At 43.5% G+C, this 18,477-nt stretch overlaps 1 protein-coding gene across 1 annotated transcript in view; it reads right to left on the reverse strand.

The window, feature by feature from the left end:
* LOC143787637 (coagulation factor XIII B chain-like) overlaps nucleotides 1–18,477 on the reverse strand; it is a 574,339-nt gene that overhangs the window by 453,004 nt on the left and 102,858 nt on the right. The window contains exon 3 of the mRNA XM_077276562.1: nucleotides 10,996–11,196. Within this exon, the coding sequence (XP_077132677.1) occupies nucleotides 10,996–11,196 (201 nt within the window). The remainder of the gene's footprint in view (nucleotides 1–10,995; nucleotides 11,197–18,477) is intronic.

Genomic DNA, 18,477 nt, shown 5'->3' on the forward strand with positions numbered 1-18,477 from the left:
CCTGAATTGCAAAAGAAAGGAGAAACCAAAGTGGCAGAACTAGCCCGATTATTAAGAGCAAACTCCGCCAACGGCAGAAAGGCAACCCAATCATCCTGATCCGCAGACACAAAACACCTCAAATAAGTCTCCAAAGTTTGATTAGTTCGTTCCGTCTGGCCATTGGTCTGAGGATGGAATGCAGACGAAAAAGACAAATCAATGCCCAACCTGGCACAGACTGCCCGCCAAAATCTAGACACGAACTGGGTACCCCTGTCAGAAACGATGTTTTCCGGAATGCCATGCAAGCGAACCACATTTTGAAAAAACAGAGGGACCAACTCAGATGAGGAAGGCAACTTAGGCAATGGCACCAAATGAACCATTTTAGAAAAACGGTCACACACCACCCAGATGACAGACATCTTCTGAGAAACAGGGAGGTCCGAGATAAAGTCCATAGAGATGTGCGTCCAAGGCCTCTTCGGAATAGGTAAGGGCAACAATAACCCACTAGCCCTAGAACAACAAGGCTTGGCCCGAGCACACACATCGCAAGACTGCACAAAAACACGCACATCTCGAGACAAGGAAGGCCACCAGAAGGATCTAGCCACCAAATCTCTGGTGCCAAAAATTCCCGGATGACCTGCCAGAGTAGAAGAATGAACTTCCGAGATGACTCTAGTGGTCCACTCGTCAGGAACAAATAGTCTACCAGACGGACAACGATCAGGTCTATCCGCCTGAAATTCTTGCAAAGCACGTCGCAAATCTGGAGAGACAGCAGACAAAACCACTCCATCCTTAAGGACACCAGCAGGTTCAGAATTCCCAGGAGAGTCAGGCTCAAAACTCCTAGAAAGAGCATCTGCCTTCACATTCCTAGAACCCGGTAAGTACGAGACCACAAAATTAAACTGGGAAAAGAACAACGACCAACGTGCCTGTCTAGGATTCAGGCGCCTGGCAGACTCCAAATAAATTAAATTCTTGTGATCACTCAAAACTACCACCTGATGTCAGGCACCCTCAAGCCAATGACGCCACTCCTCAAATGCCCACTTCATGGCCAAAAGCTCCCGATTACCAACATCATAGTTTCGCTCGGCGGCCGAAAATTTTCGCGAAAAGAACGCACAAGGTCTCATCACCGAGCAGTCGGAACTTTTCTGCGACAAAACCGCCCCCGCTCCAATCTCGGAAGCATCGACGTCAACCTGAAAGGGAAGAGAAACATCAGGCTGGCGCAACACAGGGGCAGACAAAAAGCGGTGCTTAAGCTCCCGAAAGGCCTCCACGGCAGCAGGGGACCAATTGGCAACATCAGCACCCTTTTTAGTCAAATCCGTCAGAGGTTTAACAACGCCAGAAAAACCAGCTATAAATCGACGATAAAAATTAGCAAAGCCCAAGAATTTCTGGAGACTCTTCAGAGAAGTAGGCTGCGTCCAGTCGTAAATAGCCCGAACCTTGACAGGGTCCATCTCAATAGAAGAAGGGGAAAAAATGTACCCCAAAAAGGAAATTTTTTGAACCCCAAAAACACACTTTGAACCCTTTACACACAAAGAATTCTCCCGCAAAACCTGAAAAACCCTTCTGACCTGCTGAACATGAGACTCCCAGTCATCAGAAAAAATCAAAATATCATCCAAGTAAACAATCAAAAATTTATCCAAATATTCACGGAAAATATCATGCATTAAGGACTGAAAGACCGAAGGAGCATTAGAAAGGCCGAAAGGCATTACCAAATACTCAAAATGGCCCTCAGGCGTATTAAATGCGGTATTCCACTCATCCCCCTGCTTAATTCGCACCAAATTATACGCCCCACGAAGATCAATCTTAGAGAACCACTTAGCCCCCCTTATGCGAGCAAACAAATCAGTCAGCAAAGGCAATGGATATTGATATTTGACTGTAATTTTATTCAGGAGTCGATAATCAATACAAGGCCTCAGAGAGCCATCCTTTTTAGAGACAAAGAAAAACCCGTCTCCTAAAGGTGATGAAGAAGGACGAATATGTCCCTTTTCCAGGGACTCCTTAATATACTCGCGCATAGCAGCATGTTCAGGTACAGATAGGTTAAACAAACGACCCTTTGGAAATTTACTGCCAGGAATCAGATCTATGGCGCAATCACAATCCCTGTGAGGAGGGAGTGAACCAATCTTAGGCTCTTCAAAAATATCACGATAATCAGACAAAAATGCCGGAATCTCAGATGGAATAGATGACGAAATGGACACCATAGGAGTGTCCCCATGAGCCCCCCGACATCCCCAGCTTAACACAGACATAGCTTTCCAGTCAAGGACTGGGTTATGAGACTGTAACCATGGTAATCCAAGCACCAAAACATCATGTAAATTGTACAACACAAGGAAGCGAATCACCTCCTGATGGTCTGGAGTCATACGCATAGTCACTTGCGTCCAGAACTGTGGTTTATTACAAGCCAAAGGTGTAGAATCAATACCCTTCAGAGGTATAGGGACTTCCAGAGGCTCTAAATCAAACCCACAGCGCCTGGCAAAGGACCAGTCCATAAGACTCAGAGCGGCGCCAGAGTCCACATAGGCATCCACGGTAATAACTGATAATGAACAAATCAAGGTTACAGACAAAATAAATTTGGACTGTAAAGTGCCAATTGAAATAGACTTGTCAACCTTCCTAGTACGTTTAGAGCATGCCGATATAACATGAGCAGAATCACCACAATAGAAGCATAACCCATTTTTACGCCTATAATTCTGCCGCTCGCTTCTGGACATAACTCTGTCACATTGCATTTTCTCTGGCGTCTCTTCAGAAGATACCGCCAAATGGTGCACGGGTTTGCGCTCCCGCAAACGCCGATCAATCTGAATTGCCATTGTCATGGACTCATTCAGACCTGTAGGCACAGGGAACCCGACCATAACATCTTTAACGGCATCAGAAAGACCCTCTCTGAAATTTGCCGCTAAGGCGCACTCATTCCACTGAGTAAGCACAGACCATTTACGAAACTTCTGGCAGTATATCTCCGCTTCATCTTGCCCTTGAGATAGGGCTATCAAAGCTTTTTCAGCTTGAATCTCCAAATTAGGTTCCTCATAAAGCAACCCTAAAGCCAGGAAAAACGCATCCACATTGAGCAACGCAGGATCCCCTGGTGCCAATGAAAATGCCCAATTTTGAGGGTCACCTCGCAGCAAAGAGATTACAATCTTAACCTGCTGGACAGGATCTCCTGAGGAGTGAGGTCTGAGAGAAAGGAATAATTTACAATTATATTTGAAATTCAAAAACCGAGATCTATCTCCGGAAAACACCTCTGGTGTAGGGATTTTAGGTTCAGAAATAGGAGCATGTATAACAAAATCTTGTAAATTTTGAACCTTCGTAGCAAGATTATTTAAACCTGCAGCCAAACTCTGAGGATCCATCTTTAAACAGGTGAGCTCAGAGCCATTCAAGGATTATAAGGAGAGAAAGGCAAAGGCTGTAATTAGAGCTGAAATACAACTGATCCAACTATGGAGCAAGCATAGGGGAAAAAGAGAAAAAAAAAAAAAATTTACAGACTTCTTTTTTCTCTCCTTTCTTCTGCCAATAAGATTAACACTGGCCGGTCATACTGTCATGGTTCCCAATGGCAAGGGAACATAAGAAACATATAAATAACGAACGAGCTCTCGGGTGATGGAAACTCGAGTTGACCGTGAGCTAAATCTACCACACAACTAATAGTAGCCAGGGAGCATACCTACGGCTTCCTATATGCCACGCGCCAGCCGGAGGACTAACTACGCCTGGTAGAGGAAGAAACAGACCTGGCTTACCTCTAGGGAAATACCCCAAAAGATGATAGCAGCCCCCCACATGTAATAACGGTGAATTAAGAGGAAAAGACATACACAGTATGAAAGTAGATTTAGCAAAGAGAGGTCCACTTACTAGATAGCAGAAGGATACAAAAGAGGACTTCACGGTCAACTGAAAACCCTTTCAAAAACCATCCTGAAATTACTTTAAGACTCCTGTGTCAACTCATGACACAGGAGTGGCAATTTCAGCCCGCAAGAGCTTCCAGCTACAGAGAATTACAAAAACTGCAAACTGGACAAAAGGTACAAAAACAAAAGGACAAAGTCCACTTAGCTGATCAGCAGACTAGTAGCAGGAACATGCAACCGAAGGCTCTGGTTACAATGATGACCGGCAAGGAAATGACTGGAGAGCAAGGCTAAATAGGAAACTCCCAAACGCTGATGGAAGCAGGTGAACAGAAGCAGCAAAGTGCAAACAAGTCACCATTACCACCAGCAACCACCAGGGGAGCCCAAAAAGCGGATACACAACAGCTGTGTTTTCAAAAATTGGTGGTTAGGGCCTACTAACGGTGTCTGCCCCTCCCTGGTGTTTGCTCTCAACTGAATAAAGCTGAGCTTCATCCTTCTGGCTCTCATTAAGTGCTGTGTTTTCAAAAATTGGTGGTTAGGGCCTACTAACGGTGTCTGCCCCTCCCTGGTGTTTGCTCTCAACTGAATAAAGCTGAGCTTCAACCTTCTGGCTTTGGGCCTATAGTATCAGATATTAAACTGCATTTGGCCTTCAAGTTTGGTTACGGCCTACTAACGGTGTCTGCCCCTGCCTGGTGTTTGCCCTCAACTGAATAAAGCTGAGCTTCAACCTTCTGGCTCTCATTAAGTGCTGTTATTTTAAAAATTGGTGGTTAGGGCCTACTAACGGTGTCTGCCCCTCCCTGGTGTTTGCTCTCAACTGAATAAAGCTGAGCTTCAACCTTCTGGCTTTGGGCCTATAGTATCAGATATTAAACTGCATTTGGCCTTCAACATTGGTTACGGCCTACTAACGGTGTCTGCCCCTGCCTGGTGTTTGTCCTCAACTGAATAAAGCTGAGCTTCAACCTTCTGGCTCTCATTAAGTGCTGTTTTTTTAAAAATTGGTGGTTAGGGTCTACTAACGGTGTCTGCCCCTCCCTGGTGTTTGCCCTCAAATGAATAAAGCTGAGCTTCAACCTTCTGGCTCTCATTAAGTGCTGTTATTTTAAAAATTGGTGGTTAGGGCCTACTAACGGTGTCTGCCCCTCCCTGGTGTTTGCTCTCAACTGAATAAAGCTGAGCTTCATCCTTCTGGCTCTCATTAAGTGCTGTGTTTTCAAAAATTGTTGATTAGGGCCTACTAACGGTGTCTGCCCCTCCCTGGTGTTGTCCTCAACTGGATAAAGCTGAGCTTCTACCTTCTGGCTCTGATTAAGCTTTTTTTTTTTTCTTAAATTGCTGGATGGGGCCTAATACCTCTGTTTGCTGCTCCCTGGTGTTTGTCCTCAACTGAATAAAGCTGAGCTTCAACCTTCTGGCTCTCATTAAGTGCTGTTATTTTAAAAATTGGTGGTTAGGGCCTACTAACGGTGTCTGCCCCTGCCTGGTGTTGTCCTCAACTGAATAAAGCTGAGCTTCTACCTTCTGGCTCTGATTAAGCTTTTTTTTTTTTTTTTTTTTTTAATTGCTGGATGGGGCCTAATACCTATGTTTGCTGCTCCCTGGTGTTTGTCCTCAACTGAATAAAGCTGAGCTTCATCCTTCTGGCTCTCATTAAGTGCTGTGTTTTCAAAAACTGGTGGTTAGGGCCTACTAACTGTGTCTGCCCCTCCCTGGTGTTTGCTCTCAACTGAATAAAGCTGAGCTTCATCCTTCTGGCTCTCATTAAGTGCTGTGTTTTCAAAAATTGGTGGTTAGGGCCTACTAACGGTGTCTGCCCCTCCCTGGTGTTTGCTCTCAACTGAATAAAGCTGAGCTTCAACCTTCTGGCTTTGGGCCTATAGTATCAGATATTAAACTGCATTTGGCCTTCAAGTTTGGTTACGGCCTACTAACGGTGTCTGCCCCTGCCTGGTGTTTGCCCTCAACTGAATAAAGCTGAGCTTCAACCTTCTGGCTCTCATTAAGTGCTGTTATTTTAAAAATTGGTGGTTAGGGCCTACTAACGGTGTCTGCCCCTCCCTGGTGTTTGCTCTCAACTGAATAAAGCTGAGCTTCAACCTTCTGGCTTTGGGCCTATAGTATCAGATATTAAACTGCATTTGGCCTACTAGTGTGGTTGGGCCCTTAAAACAGTGTCTGCTGCTCCTGGGTTTGCTACTCCACTGAACAAAGCAATGCCGCCTGTTTAGTCCTGTCCTGTTACCAATTTTGAACTGCATTTAGCCTACTTTATTCTTTGGCCCTATATCTGTTTCCTCCTCATCCTGCCCATTGCCCAGCCACTGCTGGAAGAGTCTGCTGGTACATTGACCTAGACCACTACATTCCCCTTGCACTCTACACAGCCAGAATCTGATCCTGCTGAAAGTAAGGTTCCCCTTCCCGCATGTTATACCACCTTACACAGGGACAAAGAGGAAGGTGCAGATGAAAGTGCAGGTTCCTTCATCAGGTGGGGGGGGCATACTCGTTGGCGATGTCACTGGCACAGGGCCCCTCAGAGTACGCAAAAGTGTCGCTGCTGGTGGGAGGCGCCCCCGCCGTGCAAACACACCGCTGTACTTTGAGGGGCCCTGTGCCAGTGCCAATGCGAACAAGTGTGCCCCCCTGCTTGCTCAGGATCACAGCACTTGCAACGTTGAAATACTTTCCTCTCCCTGCTCCACCGCCGTGACGTAGTCCACGATTCCTGGGCCCACTAAAACCTTGAACCAGCCCTACCCCCCACAAATTTGCCAAATGACCCCCAAGTTCGATTGACCAACTATTATTATAAAGTTAATTAAGATTGACAAGCTTCAGAAACAAGAATGGATGTTTTTGGCATTAAAATGGGCACTGTAGGTGTTTTCCTGGCCTCCACTCACTGCCGACTATGCTTCCCCATTGACTTGCATTGGGCTTCGTGTTTCGGTCGATCCCCGACTTTTAGCGATAATCGGCCGACTGCGCTCGACTCGACTCTGGACAAAGTCGGGTTTCACAAAACCAGACTCGATCTTAAAAAAATGAAAGTCGCTCAACCCTAGTCTTAAGCAATCGGCGAGAGCATGGAACACTAAAATTAACAAAGTCTTGTTAGAAGAAGGATTTAAAAGAGGTCAGGCGGATCCATGCCTGTACACGAGATATACAGATGGAAAATGGATGTGTATTCTCTTATATGTGGATGATGTAATTGTAGTTCATCAAGAAGAAGCTAAAATTGGGAAAATTACTAAAATTTTGAACCAGCATTTTGAAACGAAAGACCTAGGAAATGTGACATATTATCTAGGAATCCACATCCAGAGAGAGGAAGATGGAAGTTTTCTTTTAAATCAAAGTGCAAAGATTAGTTCAATTTTGGATCAGTTCGGAATGACGGAGGCCAAAGGTGTATCAACGCCAATGGAATCATCCTACCTGAAACTGGAAGAAGATGACCTGTTGTCTAACAATGAGAAATATCAACAGGCAGTGGGGGCACTTCTATATATATCAACTGAGACTCGACCTGATATTACAACAGCAGTTGGAATATTGTGCAGATATGTGGAGAAACCGCGCCAAAAGGACTGGAATGCCATTAAAAGAGTTCTCCAATATTTAAAAGGGACACAAGGTGTAAGATTAAAAATATCTGCAGCAGGAAATCTAAAACTCACCGGCTATGTTGACTCAGATTGGGCTGGTGATTCGCAAGATCGTAAATCCACAAGCGGATACGTATTTAAACTTGGAGAAAGTTCAATCTCCTGGTCTATTAGAAAACAAGTATCTGTTGCTTTGTCATCTACAGAAGCTGAGTATGTATCCGCAGCCTATGCAAGTCAGGAGATCATTTGGCTAAGACAACTGATGGATGATCTTGGTAAACCGTTAACTCAGCCAACGGTGATATATGAGGACAACCAAGGATGCATTAAACTTGCATGCAGTGAAAAGATCAGTGCTAGAACTAAGCACATCGACGTCAGATGTCATCATCTACGTGATTTAATAGATCGTGGCGTCATTCAGTTTGTTTATTGTGAAACTGATAAAATGTTAGCTGATATTTTGACCAAGCCATTGCCACGACCTAGGTTCCAAGAATTGAGAACCACTATGGGACTGACAGAATAAGTAGTTGTTGAGTGGGGGTGTTGGCCTAATGCATATTGATCTGTATGTATTGCAACAACTATTGTTTGTTTAATATGATGTGATTTATATATCTGCATGCATATTGTTCACATGTTAACAAAGTAAAAAAAAAAAAAAAAAAAAGTCCTCATTTACAGACAGGATGTTCCTCCTCCCCCTTCCCTGTGAGCACATTCTTGTGTGTGCAACTGAAACTGAAAGTCACAGCAGATTTCTCTCTCTCAAAAACCAGATTGATCCTGTTCTCATGTTGTATGCTGAATGTTCTTAATTCTTAATAAATGAACATTCTCTGTTGCTCGTTGTGGACATCACGCTGATTAACCCGCTGCTAACACACATGTTATACATTACAGATGAACGTTTACAAAGCTAGTAAATGACCTAGGGGTATGACTGACTAAGCTGGGTTAACATTAGAGCAGAAATGAACTATAGAAAGCATAAATACATACCAACAATGCAATCGCAAGAGGACTATAGTGGAGATGTCTCTTCTTGAATGCAGGGTGAAGGGAATGGAGGCTGAGATGCAACAATGCATTGCAAAAGGGGAGGAGAATCGGACACAAGATATAGAAAATAGAGAATAAGACCGTAAACATGACTTTGGCCACTAGAGGGAGCCAAAACACTATAGACCAAATAAAGATTATTAACCTTCTGAAGACACAAGTTTTCTATATTTGTACTAATGAATAACATGTAGCATTATGCAAAACAAATAATTGACTCGATTCGACCATGCAGCCTATTTTTCTTCAAGTGCCTCCTTAGTGTGCATCTTGAAAGAGCCACAATGCTAGTTTTCAGAAAGTCCTGTATTTCAGCTGATTTTATTTCTGGGTTTTTCTTTGCATCCCAAACAATTTTCCTGGTATTTGTCACATGTCACAGGTGAGGATGTTACCTTTAGTAGCCATTGAAACCCATTTGTGTCAGCTTCTGAGCATGTTATCAGGCCAAAATCACCAGGGTATGTACATTTTTGATCAGGGTCATTTGGATGTTTTGGGTTGTCATTATGAGTTAGAAAGAGAAAATACAGTAGTTTGACAATAAATGGCTTCACCCAACCACTAACCGTGAGTGGAGAAAATGTTTTGGTGTTTTCATTCATATTCTCTGAATAAAGGCCAAGAAAGCAAAAATGCTGGGTATGTAAACTTTTGAGCACAACTGTATATCCTTGGTAGTATTAGGCTGCCGTCACACTAGCAGTATTCAGTCAGTATTTTACATCAGTATTTGTAAGCCAAAACCAGGAGTGGGTGATAAATGCAGAAGTGGTGCCATGTTTCTATTATACTTTTCCTCTATTTGTTCCACTCCTGGCTTTGGCTTACAAATACTGATGTAAAATACTGACCAAATACTGCTAGTGTGACGGCAGCCTTAGAGAATAGAATCTATCTGAAATGTCACTGAAATAATTATTTCTTATAGGTGTCAGCAACAAACTGTGGAATGCAATCAAACCTGCCAAAATGTCTCTAATAAGATAATCTCTGCTAATTTTTTTCAGAGGTCAGCGGTAGTATTTAAGAATAGAATCGATTTGAGTTAGCCCTGAAAAGAGCTGTTAGTTTAACTTAGCAACTCCAAGGACGGTTATGCAGTCAAGCCTGCTCTAAGTGCCCCTAATACACTCTACCAACTAAAATGCAGCTAACCGCAATATTATAGAATGGAATCTATTTGCATTACCCCTAAAAAGGGCTGTTGTTTAAAGATTGCACAATCAGGTAGAAAAACACTGTCCAGCACACTGTCACGTCTCCTGCAGCTCTCTCTATGCTACAGTATGTCCGCTTACAATGCAAGGAAAATGGCAGCACCGCGTGTAATATAGACTCGATGACACTATGCGGCTTTCCAATCACAATAATGCCAGTAGCCAATATGGCTATAGCATTACTGTGATTGGCAGGCAATTCCTGCATGTTTAGTGGCTCTAAATCAGGGAGTTGAACATGGTGAGCAAGTACCAGAATACTCAAACGAGTGTTGATCTCATTGAGCAGCCAGATGTTCGGACGAGCTTCGAGTAGTGTCGAGCGCGTCCACTCATCACTGGTCGTCTGATCTGAATGATGATTCCTAAAATTATCATGGATAGGCAACATCATTTATGTGCATTATGTAAAACCATAATAAACCATTATCATTTTAAGTGATTTATGTCCATTATACATAAATCTGTGAAAAGAGTCACAGAGAAAAAAGCAGAGATGACCACCTGCTCCGGCCTCCAAAAAAAATGCACTGGCAGGGTGCAGCGGACCCGATTAATGATGGCAAAAACACAGGTGCAGCAATACCGATGAAACAACCACTTTCAATCCAGTGTTGGCTACTTGGTATTTTAGTGCACAAAAAGATAAAACATATGCTGGTGCATTTGCTTTGGAGGCCTGAGCAGGTGGTCATCTCTGCTTTTTTTCTCTGTGACTTTTTTCAAAATTTTTTGGAGGATTTAAGAGTTCTCTTTTTGTGTCGGTGAGCTTTATACATAAATCTGATGAGACTACATTAGCTGCTATCAGTGTAAACTATAAAATTATAATACACAGAAATAATAATCAATACAAGCTTATCCAGTGTAAAAATAATCAAGGACACATTACATTTTCTTTTATTGAAAATAGTACTCTCTTTTTGCAGACTTTCCAGAAAATTATGAATGGTCGGCAACCCTGGCATTGACTATGATCTGATGGACCAATCTCCTTTTTTTTATCTCCAAGTCCAATATGCGCGTTTCATTAGCAACAGTTTACAGAGCACAAACAATACAAGAACTACACCTGCAGCAACTAACAATTGTGGCAGCAGAAATAAATAGGATCGCTTAGTCCACAGATCTGTGTTTGACACTTACCTCTTCTAAAGCATTTTGGATATTCCAGCTTTCCATTTTCACAAGTAACTCTCATACTTGTGTTAGGCCGAACGTCATATCCAGGTTTACAAACAAATTCTACACTATCGCCATGTGTAGAGTATAGCTTTTTTGTGGAGTCAAGCCACTTTATCTGTATATTATTTTCTTGCATGCTCTTTTCATGTACTGTACATGGTTCTGCAACATAAAAGACATTTTATTCTATCTTTTTAAATTATTTTCTAACTATAATTTTATTGAAATTTTACAAGAGTAATGCAAACTCATTAACAAAATTCAAGTTAATGTCCGGTGTTCTAAACTCTCAAAAATATGTACAATTCAATGTTTAATAAAGGAAAAAGAAAAGATCAAAAGTGTGAGAAGGGTGGAGGGTACGTATTACAAGACAAAGGGTAGAAGGTGAGAGCGAGGTTAGGACAAAAGGAAAGCGGTATTATGACCATGACTCCAACAGACTTCTAGGAAGTTGGTTTTAGCGTCATACACATTCCAAGGGTCCAAGATCTGCACATATTTGTCCAGGGTGTTGGTGAGATGGCCATTAAGTGCTTCAGTGATCAATGGGGCAAATGTCCGATGTGCTGCAGCACTGAGCTGCAGAGTGGGACAACCGGCCCTTTAAGTGGACACAGTATGCGTACCCACTGATGATACCACCGCGGTGCACACAGGGATTTTACCATGTATGACACTGGATAGTACCAATGTCCAACAAAGAAAAAAGCACCACTGCTATTATGCACAACACAAAAATTATATAACATATATAGCAATGTATAGACAAAAGAGGTTTTTATTATAAACACACCACACATAAGGTTAAAACATACTTTAAAAAAGAAAAACAGAGACCCAGTCCACTTAAGACAATATACATATTCAAAAGTCCGATGTACATAATGGTACCTGAACAAGCTTATTCATACCTACTGGCTCATGGGGCTAGTATGCAGCCTTTCCCCTGATGAAACCCTATCAGCTAGGGCGATATGCATGGGGCCACGTTCTTCAGTCCACTTAGCCCTGGTGCATGGGGGCTTGCTCCCCTTCAGAGGCTGAACACTGGGTAATTTAACCCCTCAAAACCTTTTTTGGTTCTTATGGGCTATTCTGCCTTGTTGTATAATTGGTCACAGCCTCTTCATGAAACCTTGCCCTGGATTCATTCATTATTCCTGGATTTGTGTACTGTTATATCTCCATCTGAAGGGCTGCATGCTAGCCCCATGAGCCAGTAGATATGAATAAAAACCTCTTTTGTCTATACAGTGCTATACATGTTATATAATTTTTGTGGTGTGCATAATTGCAGTGGTGCTTTTTTCTTTGTTGGACATATGACTTTTACCACTGATCTTGCACCTCTATTCTCTTAGAATTAAATTGATTGTGGTGCGCTTGGTCCTCTCTATCTTTTAGACTGGATAGTACCAACATTAGGAAGTTTTTCTGTGGGCTGAGTTCGCGCTCTGCTCTGTTCTTTGTGTCAACATGAAATCTTCTCCGTGCTTCCGCCTTTCATCTTCCCCTAATCAGAATCTGGGTGTCCCCAACATGGAGAATGTATTACTGTATGGAGCATTGAAAGCCTCAGCCTCCTGTCATGTATATACCCCGGTTTCGGCATCCTGTTCTGTATATACCCTGCTCTCAGACTCCTGTCATGTATATACTCAGGTCTCAGCTTCTTTTCATGTATATAACCCAGTTTCAGCCTCCTGTCCTGTGTATACTCTGGTCTCATCCTCAAGTCATGTATATACCCAGGGTCCAGCCTCCTGTCATGTATATATCCCAGTCATAGCCTCTTGTCCTGTGCATACCCTAGTCTCAGTCTCCTATCCTGTATATACTGTGGTCTCAGATTCTTGTCATGTATATACCCCAGTTTTAGCCTCCTTTCATGTACATATCCCGGTCTCGGCCTCCTTTACTTTGTATACCCTGGTCTCAATTTCCTGTTATGTATATAACCCAGTCTCAGCCTCCTGTCATGTATATGCAACACCCACTAGTGCCGTGGTGTACTCAGAACCAGGTTGGATGGTTCTTAAAGAGGTGGTCACGGCAGCAGTGACCCGGTCCGTGGCCCTGGATGCACAAATAAAAGGGATGAGGATATATTTGTATGGGATTGTTCATGACTAGTGTTGAGCATTCCGATACTGCAAGTATCGGGTATCGGCCGATACTTGCTGTATCGGAATTCCGATACCGAGATCCGATACTTTTGTGGTATCGGGTATCGGGTATCGAAACAACATTAATGTAATAATGTGTAAAAGAGAGAATTAAAATAAAAAATATTGCTATACTCACCTCTCCGACGCAGCCCGGACCTCAGCGAGGGAACCGGCAGCGTTGTTTGTTTAAAATTCGCGCGTTTACTTGGTTACGTGAAGTCCCGGCTTGTGATTGGTCGCGGCGGCCATGTTGCCGGGACGCGGACCAATCACAGCAAGCCGTGACGTAATTTCAGGTCCTTGCAGGATTTTAAAATTACGTTCCGGCGTTGTGATTGGGCGCGTCGTGGTCACATGGGCGACGTAACCAATCACAAGCCGGGACGTCACGGGAGGCTGGACACGCGCACATTTTAAAATGCGCGCGTGTCCAGCCTCCCATGACGTCACGGCTTGTGATTGGTTAATGTCGGCCATGTTGCCGGGACGCGGACCAATCACAGCAAGCCGTGACGTAATTTCGTCACGGCTTGCTGTGATTGGTCCGCGTCCCGGCAACATGGCCGCCCTGACCAATCACAAGCCGGGACTTCACGTAACCAAGTAAAAGCGCGAATTTTAAACAAACAACGCTGCCGGTTCCCTCGCTGAGGTCCAGGCTGCGTCGGACAGGTGAGTATAGCAATATTTTTTATTTTAATTCTTTATTTTACACATTTATATGGATCCCAGGGTCTGAAGGAGAGTTTCCTCTCCTTCAGACCCTGGGAACCATCAGGAATACCGTCCGATACTTGAGTCCCATTGACTTGTATTGGTATCGGGTATCGGTATCGGATTGGATCCGATACTTTGCCGGTATCGGCCGATACTTTCCGATACCGATACTTTCAAGTATCGGACGGTATCGCTCAACACTATTCATGACACCACCTGTGGTATTCGGCTACAGATGGCCAACGCTGCTTAAAGGGACCGCTGGGACCGATGGTGATGCAGCTAGAATGGTCCTGCTCCCCACAGGTGGATAGGGGCCCCAGGGTTACCAGCACAGTCTAAGATGGGTTGTGGACGTTGGGGTGCAGGGTTGATCGAAGGACACACGGACCGTAGTTTCTTTACCTTTAATTGTAGGTGCAGTCCAGAGCACAGATACAGGTTGTATTGGAGATCCGAGCAGCCTGAACGAATCCCCCTAGCCAGGTGTGGTTGAAGCGTTCCTACTGTGGTGTTCTTTAGGTTCTTGATGCCTTAAGCTCTCTTCAAGTCCCTCTCTCAGTCTCTCATTTTAGTGGAACACTACCCGCATGGCAGGCAGCTTGAGCCTGTTCCAGGTGTCACTTCCTCATGGTGACTCCAGGCTCCAGTTTGCTGCTGTGCCTTTGGGTGTCAACTGTGACCAGGAGACCCGCAATCTCCTGTTCTCCGGATTCAGTTGCTGGGCATGCAGTTCTGACACAACCAAGGACTTTGGTGTCCGGTCTGTTGCTCTCAGTCCTGGGGTGAGCTCAGTTGCAGCTCCTATCCCCAGCTTCTCCTCACTTGCTTCCTCTTCCTTCACTGTCTCCGGCAGACTGACTAACCCCGACTCCAGGCCAGAATTTATAGGGAAGTTCGCCTAAAACAGGTGTTAGAACTCCTCCTTCTGGTCGGGAGTCAGGAAAGGTGTTGCATGCCAGTGTAACCGGCTAAGGGGATCCCTTCTTGTCTCCAGACATGAAATCACCCCCTGTGAGGGAGGCATTGCCACTTTGGCATCCGGACTCCTGCGGTGCCATATTCCCCCCTAGTGAAATTCAGTACTCCCGGACTGAGGAAACATAAAACAAACATTGTTTTTTTCCATTCCAGGAAGGACAGTGTGGCTTCAATTATGCATTGAAGTTTAGTACTATAGTGTTTGGTTTGCTGTGTTACAGCACCATCTAGTGGTGGTTAAATTTATAATCTGTGCCTTAATAACAATTAGCGTGTTGCATTGTGGGATTGTACCAAGGTATGCTGGGAGAGGTAAACTCCATTATTTTCTCTGTACTTCCTGGGACACACGTGCTCATGTGCTGTGCTGGAACGATCTCACATAGTCGCCATCCTGGTTAAGGTTATCCAGTAAGATTGTCACCTCTGTTCTTGTAATATAGTGTTGTACAGAATGTGATTTACTGTATAGCAGCCAGTACATAGGAAATGCATTATCAGAGACTTACTCTATGTAGTTATATACACAAGTTGCATCATACTGTATACCTTCTCTGTTAGTTGTAAAGTATCAGCTGTGTTATTATTTGGCCCAATACTTATCTATGTCATTTATATTCTTATAGTTTTACCAAGTTTACAATACCAATTTACCAATAAACAAGTTAGACTACAGAGAACAGTCTGCTTATTTGGAAGACAGAAGTGGTTTATGCTGTATGTTGGATAACACACCACAGAGGTGTATCTAGCCTTTCCAGCACCCGGGGCAAAGTCAGTTTGGTGCCCCCCCCAAACCCTCCCCCATTTGAACCTTAAAGGGAACCTGTCACCCCATTTTTTCAGTATGAGAAAAATACCATTAAATAGGGCCTGAGCTGTGCTTTACAATAGTGTATTTTGTGTACTCTGATTCCCCACCTATGCTGCTGAAATACCTTACCAAAGTCGCCGTTTTCGCCTGTCAATCAATGTGGTCTGGTCAAATGGGCATGGTGGAATCACTGGTTTCTCCCCCAGATCTTGCTTATCTTTCCGTTGGTGGCGTAGTGGTTTGCGCATGCCCAACAGCGGAATGCACTGAGCAGCTGAAGAAAAAGAGCACGATCTGCGCTATTAAACAGTTTAGCGCTGGCGGCGGCCATCTTCCTGAGGCCACGCGTGCGCAGATGGTATTGCTCGGCTTCCCGGGGCTTCAGGAAAATGGCCGCGGGATGCCGCGCGTGCGCAGATGGAGATCGCGGCGGCCATTTTCCTGAAGCCGAGATGCGAACTATTGTAAAGCACAGCTCAGGCCCTATTTAATGGTATTTTTATCTCATACTGAAAAAACGGGGTGACAGGTTCCCTTTAACCCCTTTACCCCCAAGGGTGGTTTGCACGTTAATGACCGGGCCAATTTTTACAATTCTGACCACTGTCCTTTTATGAGTTTATAACTCTGGAACGCTTCAACGGATCTTGGCGATTCTGACAGTGTTTTCTCGAGACATATTGTACTTCATGATAGTGGTAAAATTTCTTTGATAGAACTTGCGTTTATTTGTGAAAAAAACGAAAATTTGGCGAAAATTTTGAAAATTTCGCAATTTTCCAACTTTGAATTTTTATGCCCTTAAATCACAGAGATATGTCACACAAAATACTTAATAGGTAACATTTCCCACATGTCTACTTTACATCAGCACAATTTAGGAAGCAACATTATTTTTTTTTTAGGGAGTTATAAGGGTTAAAAGTTGACCAGCAATTTCTAATTTTTACAACACCATTTTTTTTTAGGGACCACATCTCATTTGAAGTCATTTTGAGGGGTCTATATGATAGAAAATACCCAAGTGTGACACCATTCTAAAAACTGCGCCCCTCAAGGTGCTCAACACCACATTCAAGAAGTTTATTAACCCTTCAGATGTTTCACAGGAATTTTTGGAATGTTTAAATAAAAAATAACATTTAATTTTTTTTTACACAAAATTTATTTCAGCTCCAATTTGTTTTATTTTACCAAGGGTAACAGGAGAAAATGGACCCCAAAAGTTGTTGTACAATTTGTCCTGAGTACGCCGATACCCCATATGTGGGGGTAAACCACTGTTTGGGCGCACCGCAGAGCTCGGAAGGGAAGGAGCGCCATTTGACTTTTCAATGCAAAATTGACTGGAATTGAGATGGAACGCCATGTTGCGTTTGGAGAGCCCCTGATGTGCCTAAACATTGAAACCCCCACAAGTGACACCATTTTGGAAAGTAGACCCCATAAGGAACTTATCTAGATGTGTTTTGAGAGCTTTGATCCCTCAAGTGTTTCACTATAGGTTATAACGCAGAGCCGTGAGAATAATTTTTTTTTTCACAAAAATGATTTTTTTGCCCCCAGTTTTGTATTCTCACAAGGGTAACAGGATAAACTGGACACCAAGAGTTGTTGTCCAATTTGTCTTGAGTACACTGATACCCCATATGTGAGGGGGAACCACTGTTTGGGCACATGGCAGAGCTCGGAATGGAAGGAGCGCCATTTGGAATGCAGACTTAGATGGATTGGTCTGCAGGCATCACGTTGCATTTGCAGAGCCCCTGATGTACTCAAACAGTAGAAACCCCCCACAAGTGACCCCATATTGGAAACTAGACCTCCCAAGGAACTTATCTAGATGTGTTGTGAAAACTTTGAACCCCCAAGTGTTTTACTACAGTTTATATCGCAGAGCCGTGAAAATAAAAAATATTTTTTTTCCCACAAAAATTATTTTTTAGCCCCCAGTTTTGTATTTTCCCAAGGGTAACAGGAGAAATTGGACCCCAAAGTTGTTGTCCAATTTGTCCTGAGTATGCTGATACCCCATATGTTGGGGTAAACCCCTGTTTGGGCGCACGGTAAAGCTCGGAAGGGAAGGAGCACTGTTTTACTTTTTCAATGCAGAATTGGCTGGAATTGAGATCGGATGCCATGTCGCGTTTGGAGAGCCCCTGATGTGCCTAAACAGTGGAAACTCCCCAATTCTAACTGAAACCCTAATCCAAACACACCCCTAATGTTTTGTCAGCAAGGTAGGACTGTAATTAGATACAATAAAAAGTAACTTTTAATAAATACCACTAAAAGAGCCCATTTGACTCATAAAACGACATGAGACACAACGTACATATACTGGCTGATATTATCAGTGAGCTCTATACAAGCTCCAAAACAGCACGGTGATTAATATAAACACCTGAAAAAATGCAAGAGGTGTCTTTTCTTATATGCCCTCTATGCAATAAACAGAACACATCCAATCCCGGGGAATAATCATTGATTGCTACTGATAATAAGAACAATCTCACCCAAGATGGAAGTAGCTTCACAGGATATCGTGGTCTGGAAACCCATGTAAATACGAGGTGGCACTCTATGTACCCATTTCAAACCTCACTCATGCGGATTTCGTCCCACCAGATATCTATTCCTCCTTCATTCAAAATTTCTCCCAACGCGTTTCTTGTGGCAGTATCATCAGGGGAGAAGCCACTTCAAAAGGATAGTAAAGTGTGCGTCATTCGTCCCGCACACATAGGAGGGTCGGTTTCA

Source organism: Ranitomeya variabilis, chromosome 8 (genome assembly GCF_051348905.1).
Source record: "Ranitomeya variabilis isolate aRanVar5 chromosome 8, aRanVar5.hap1, whole genome shotgun sequence".
NCBI classification, from domain to species: Eukaryota; Metazoa; Chordata; class Amphibia; order Anura; family Dendrobatidae; genus Ranitomeya; species Ranitomeya variabilis.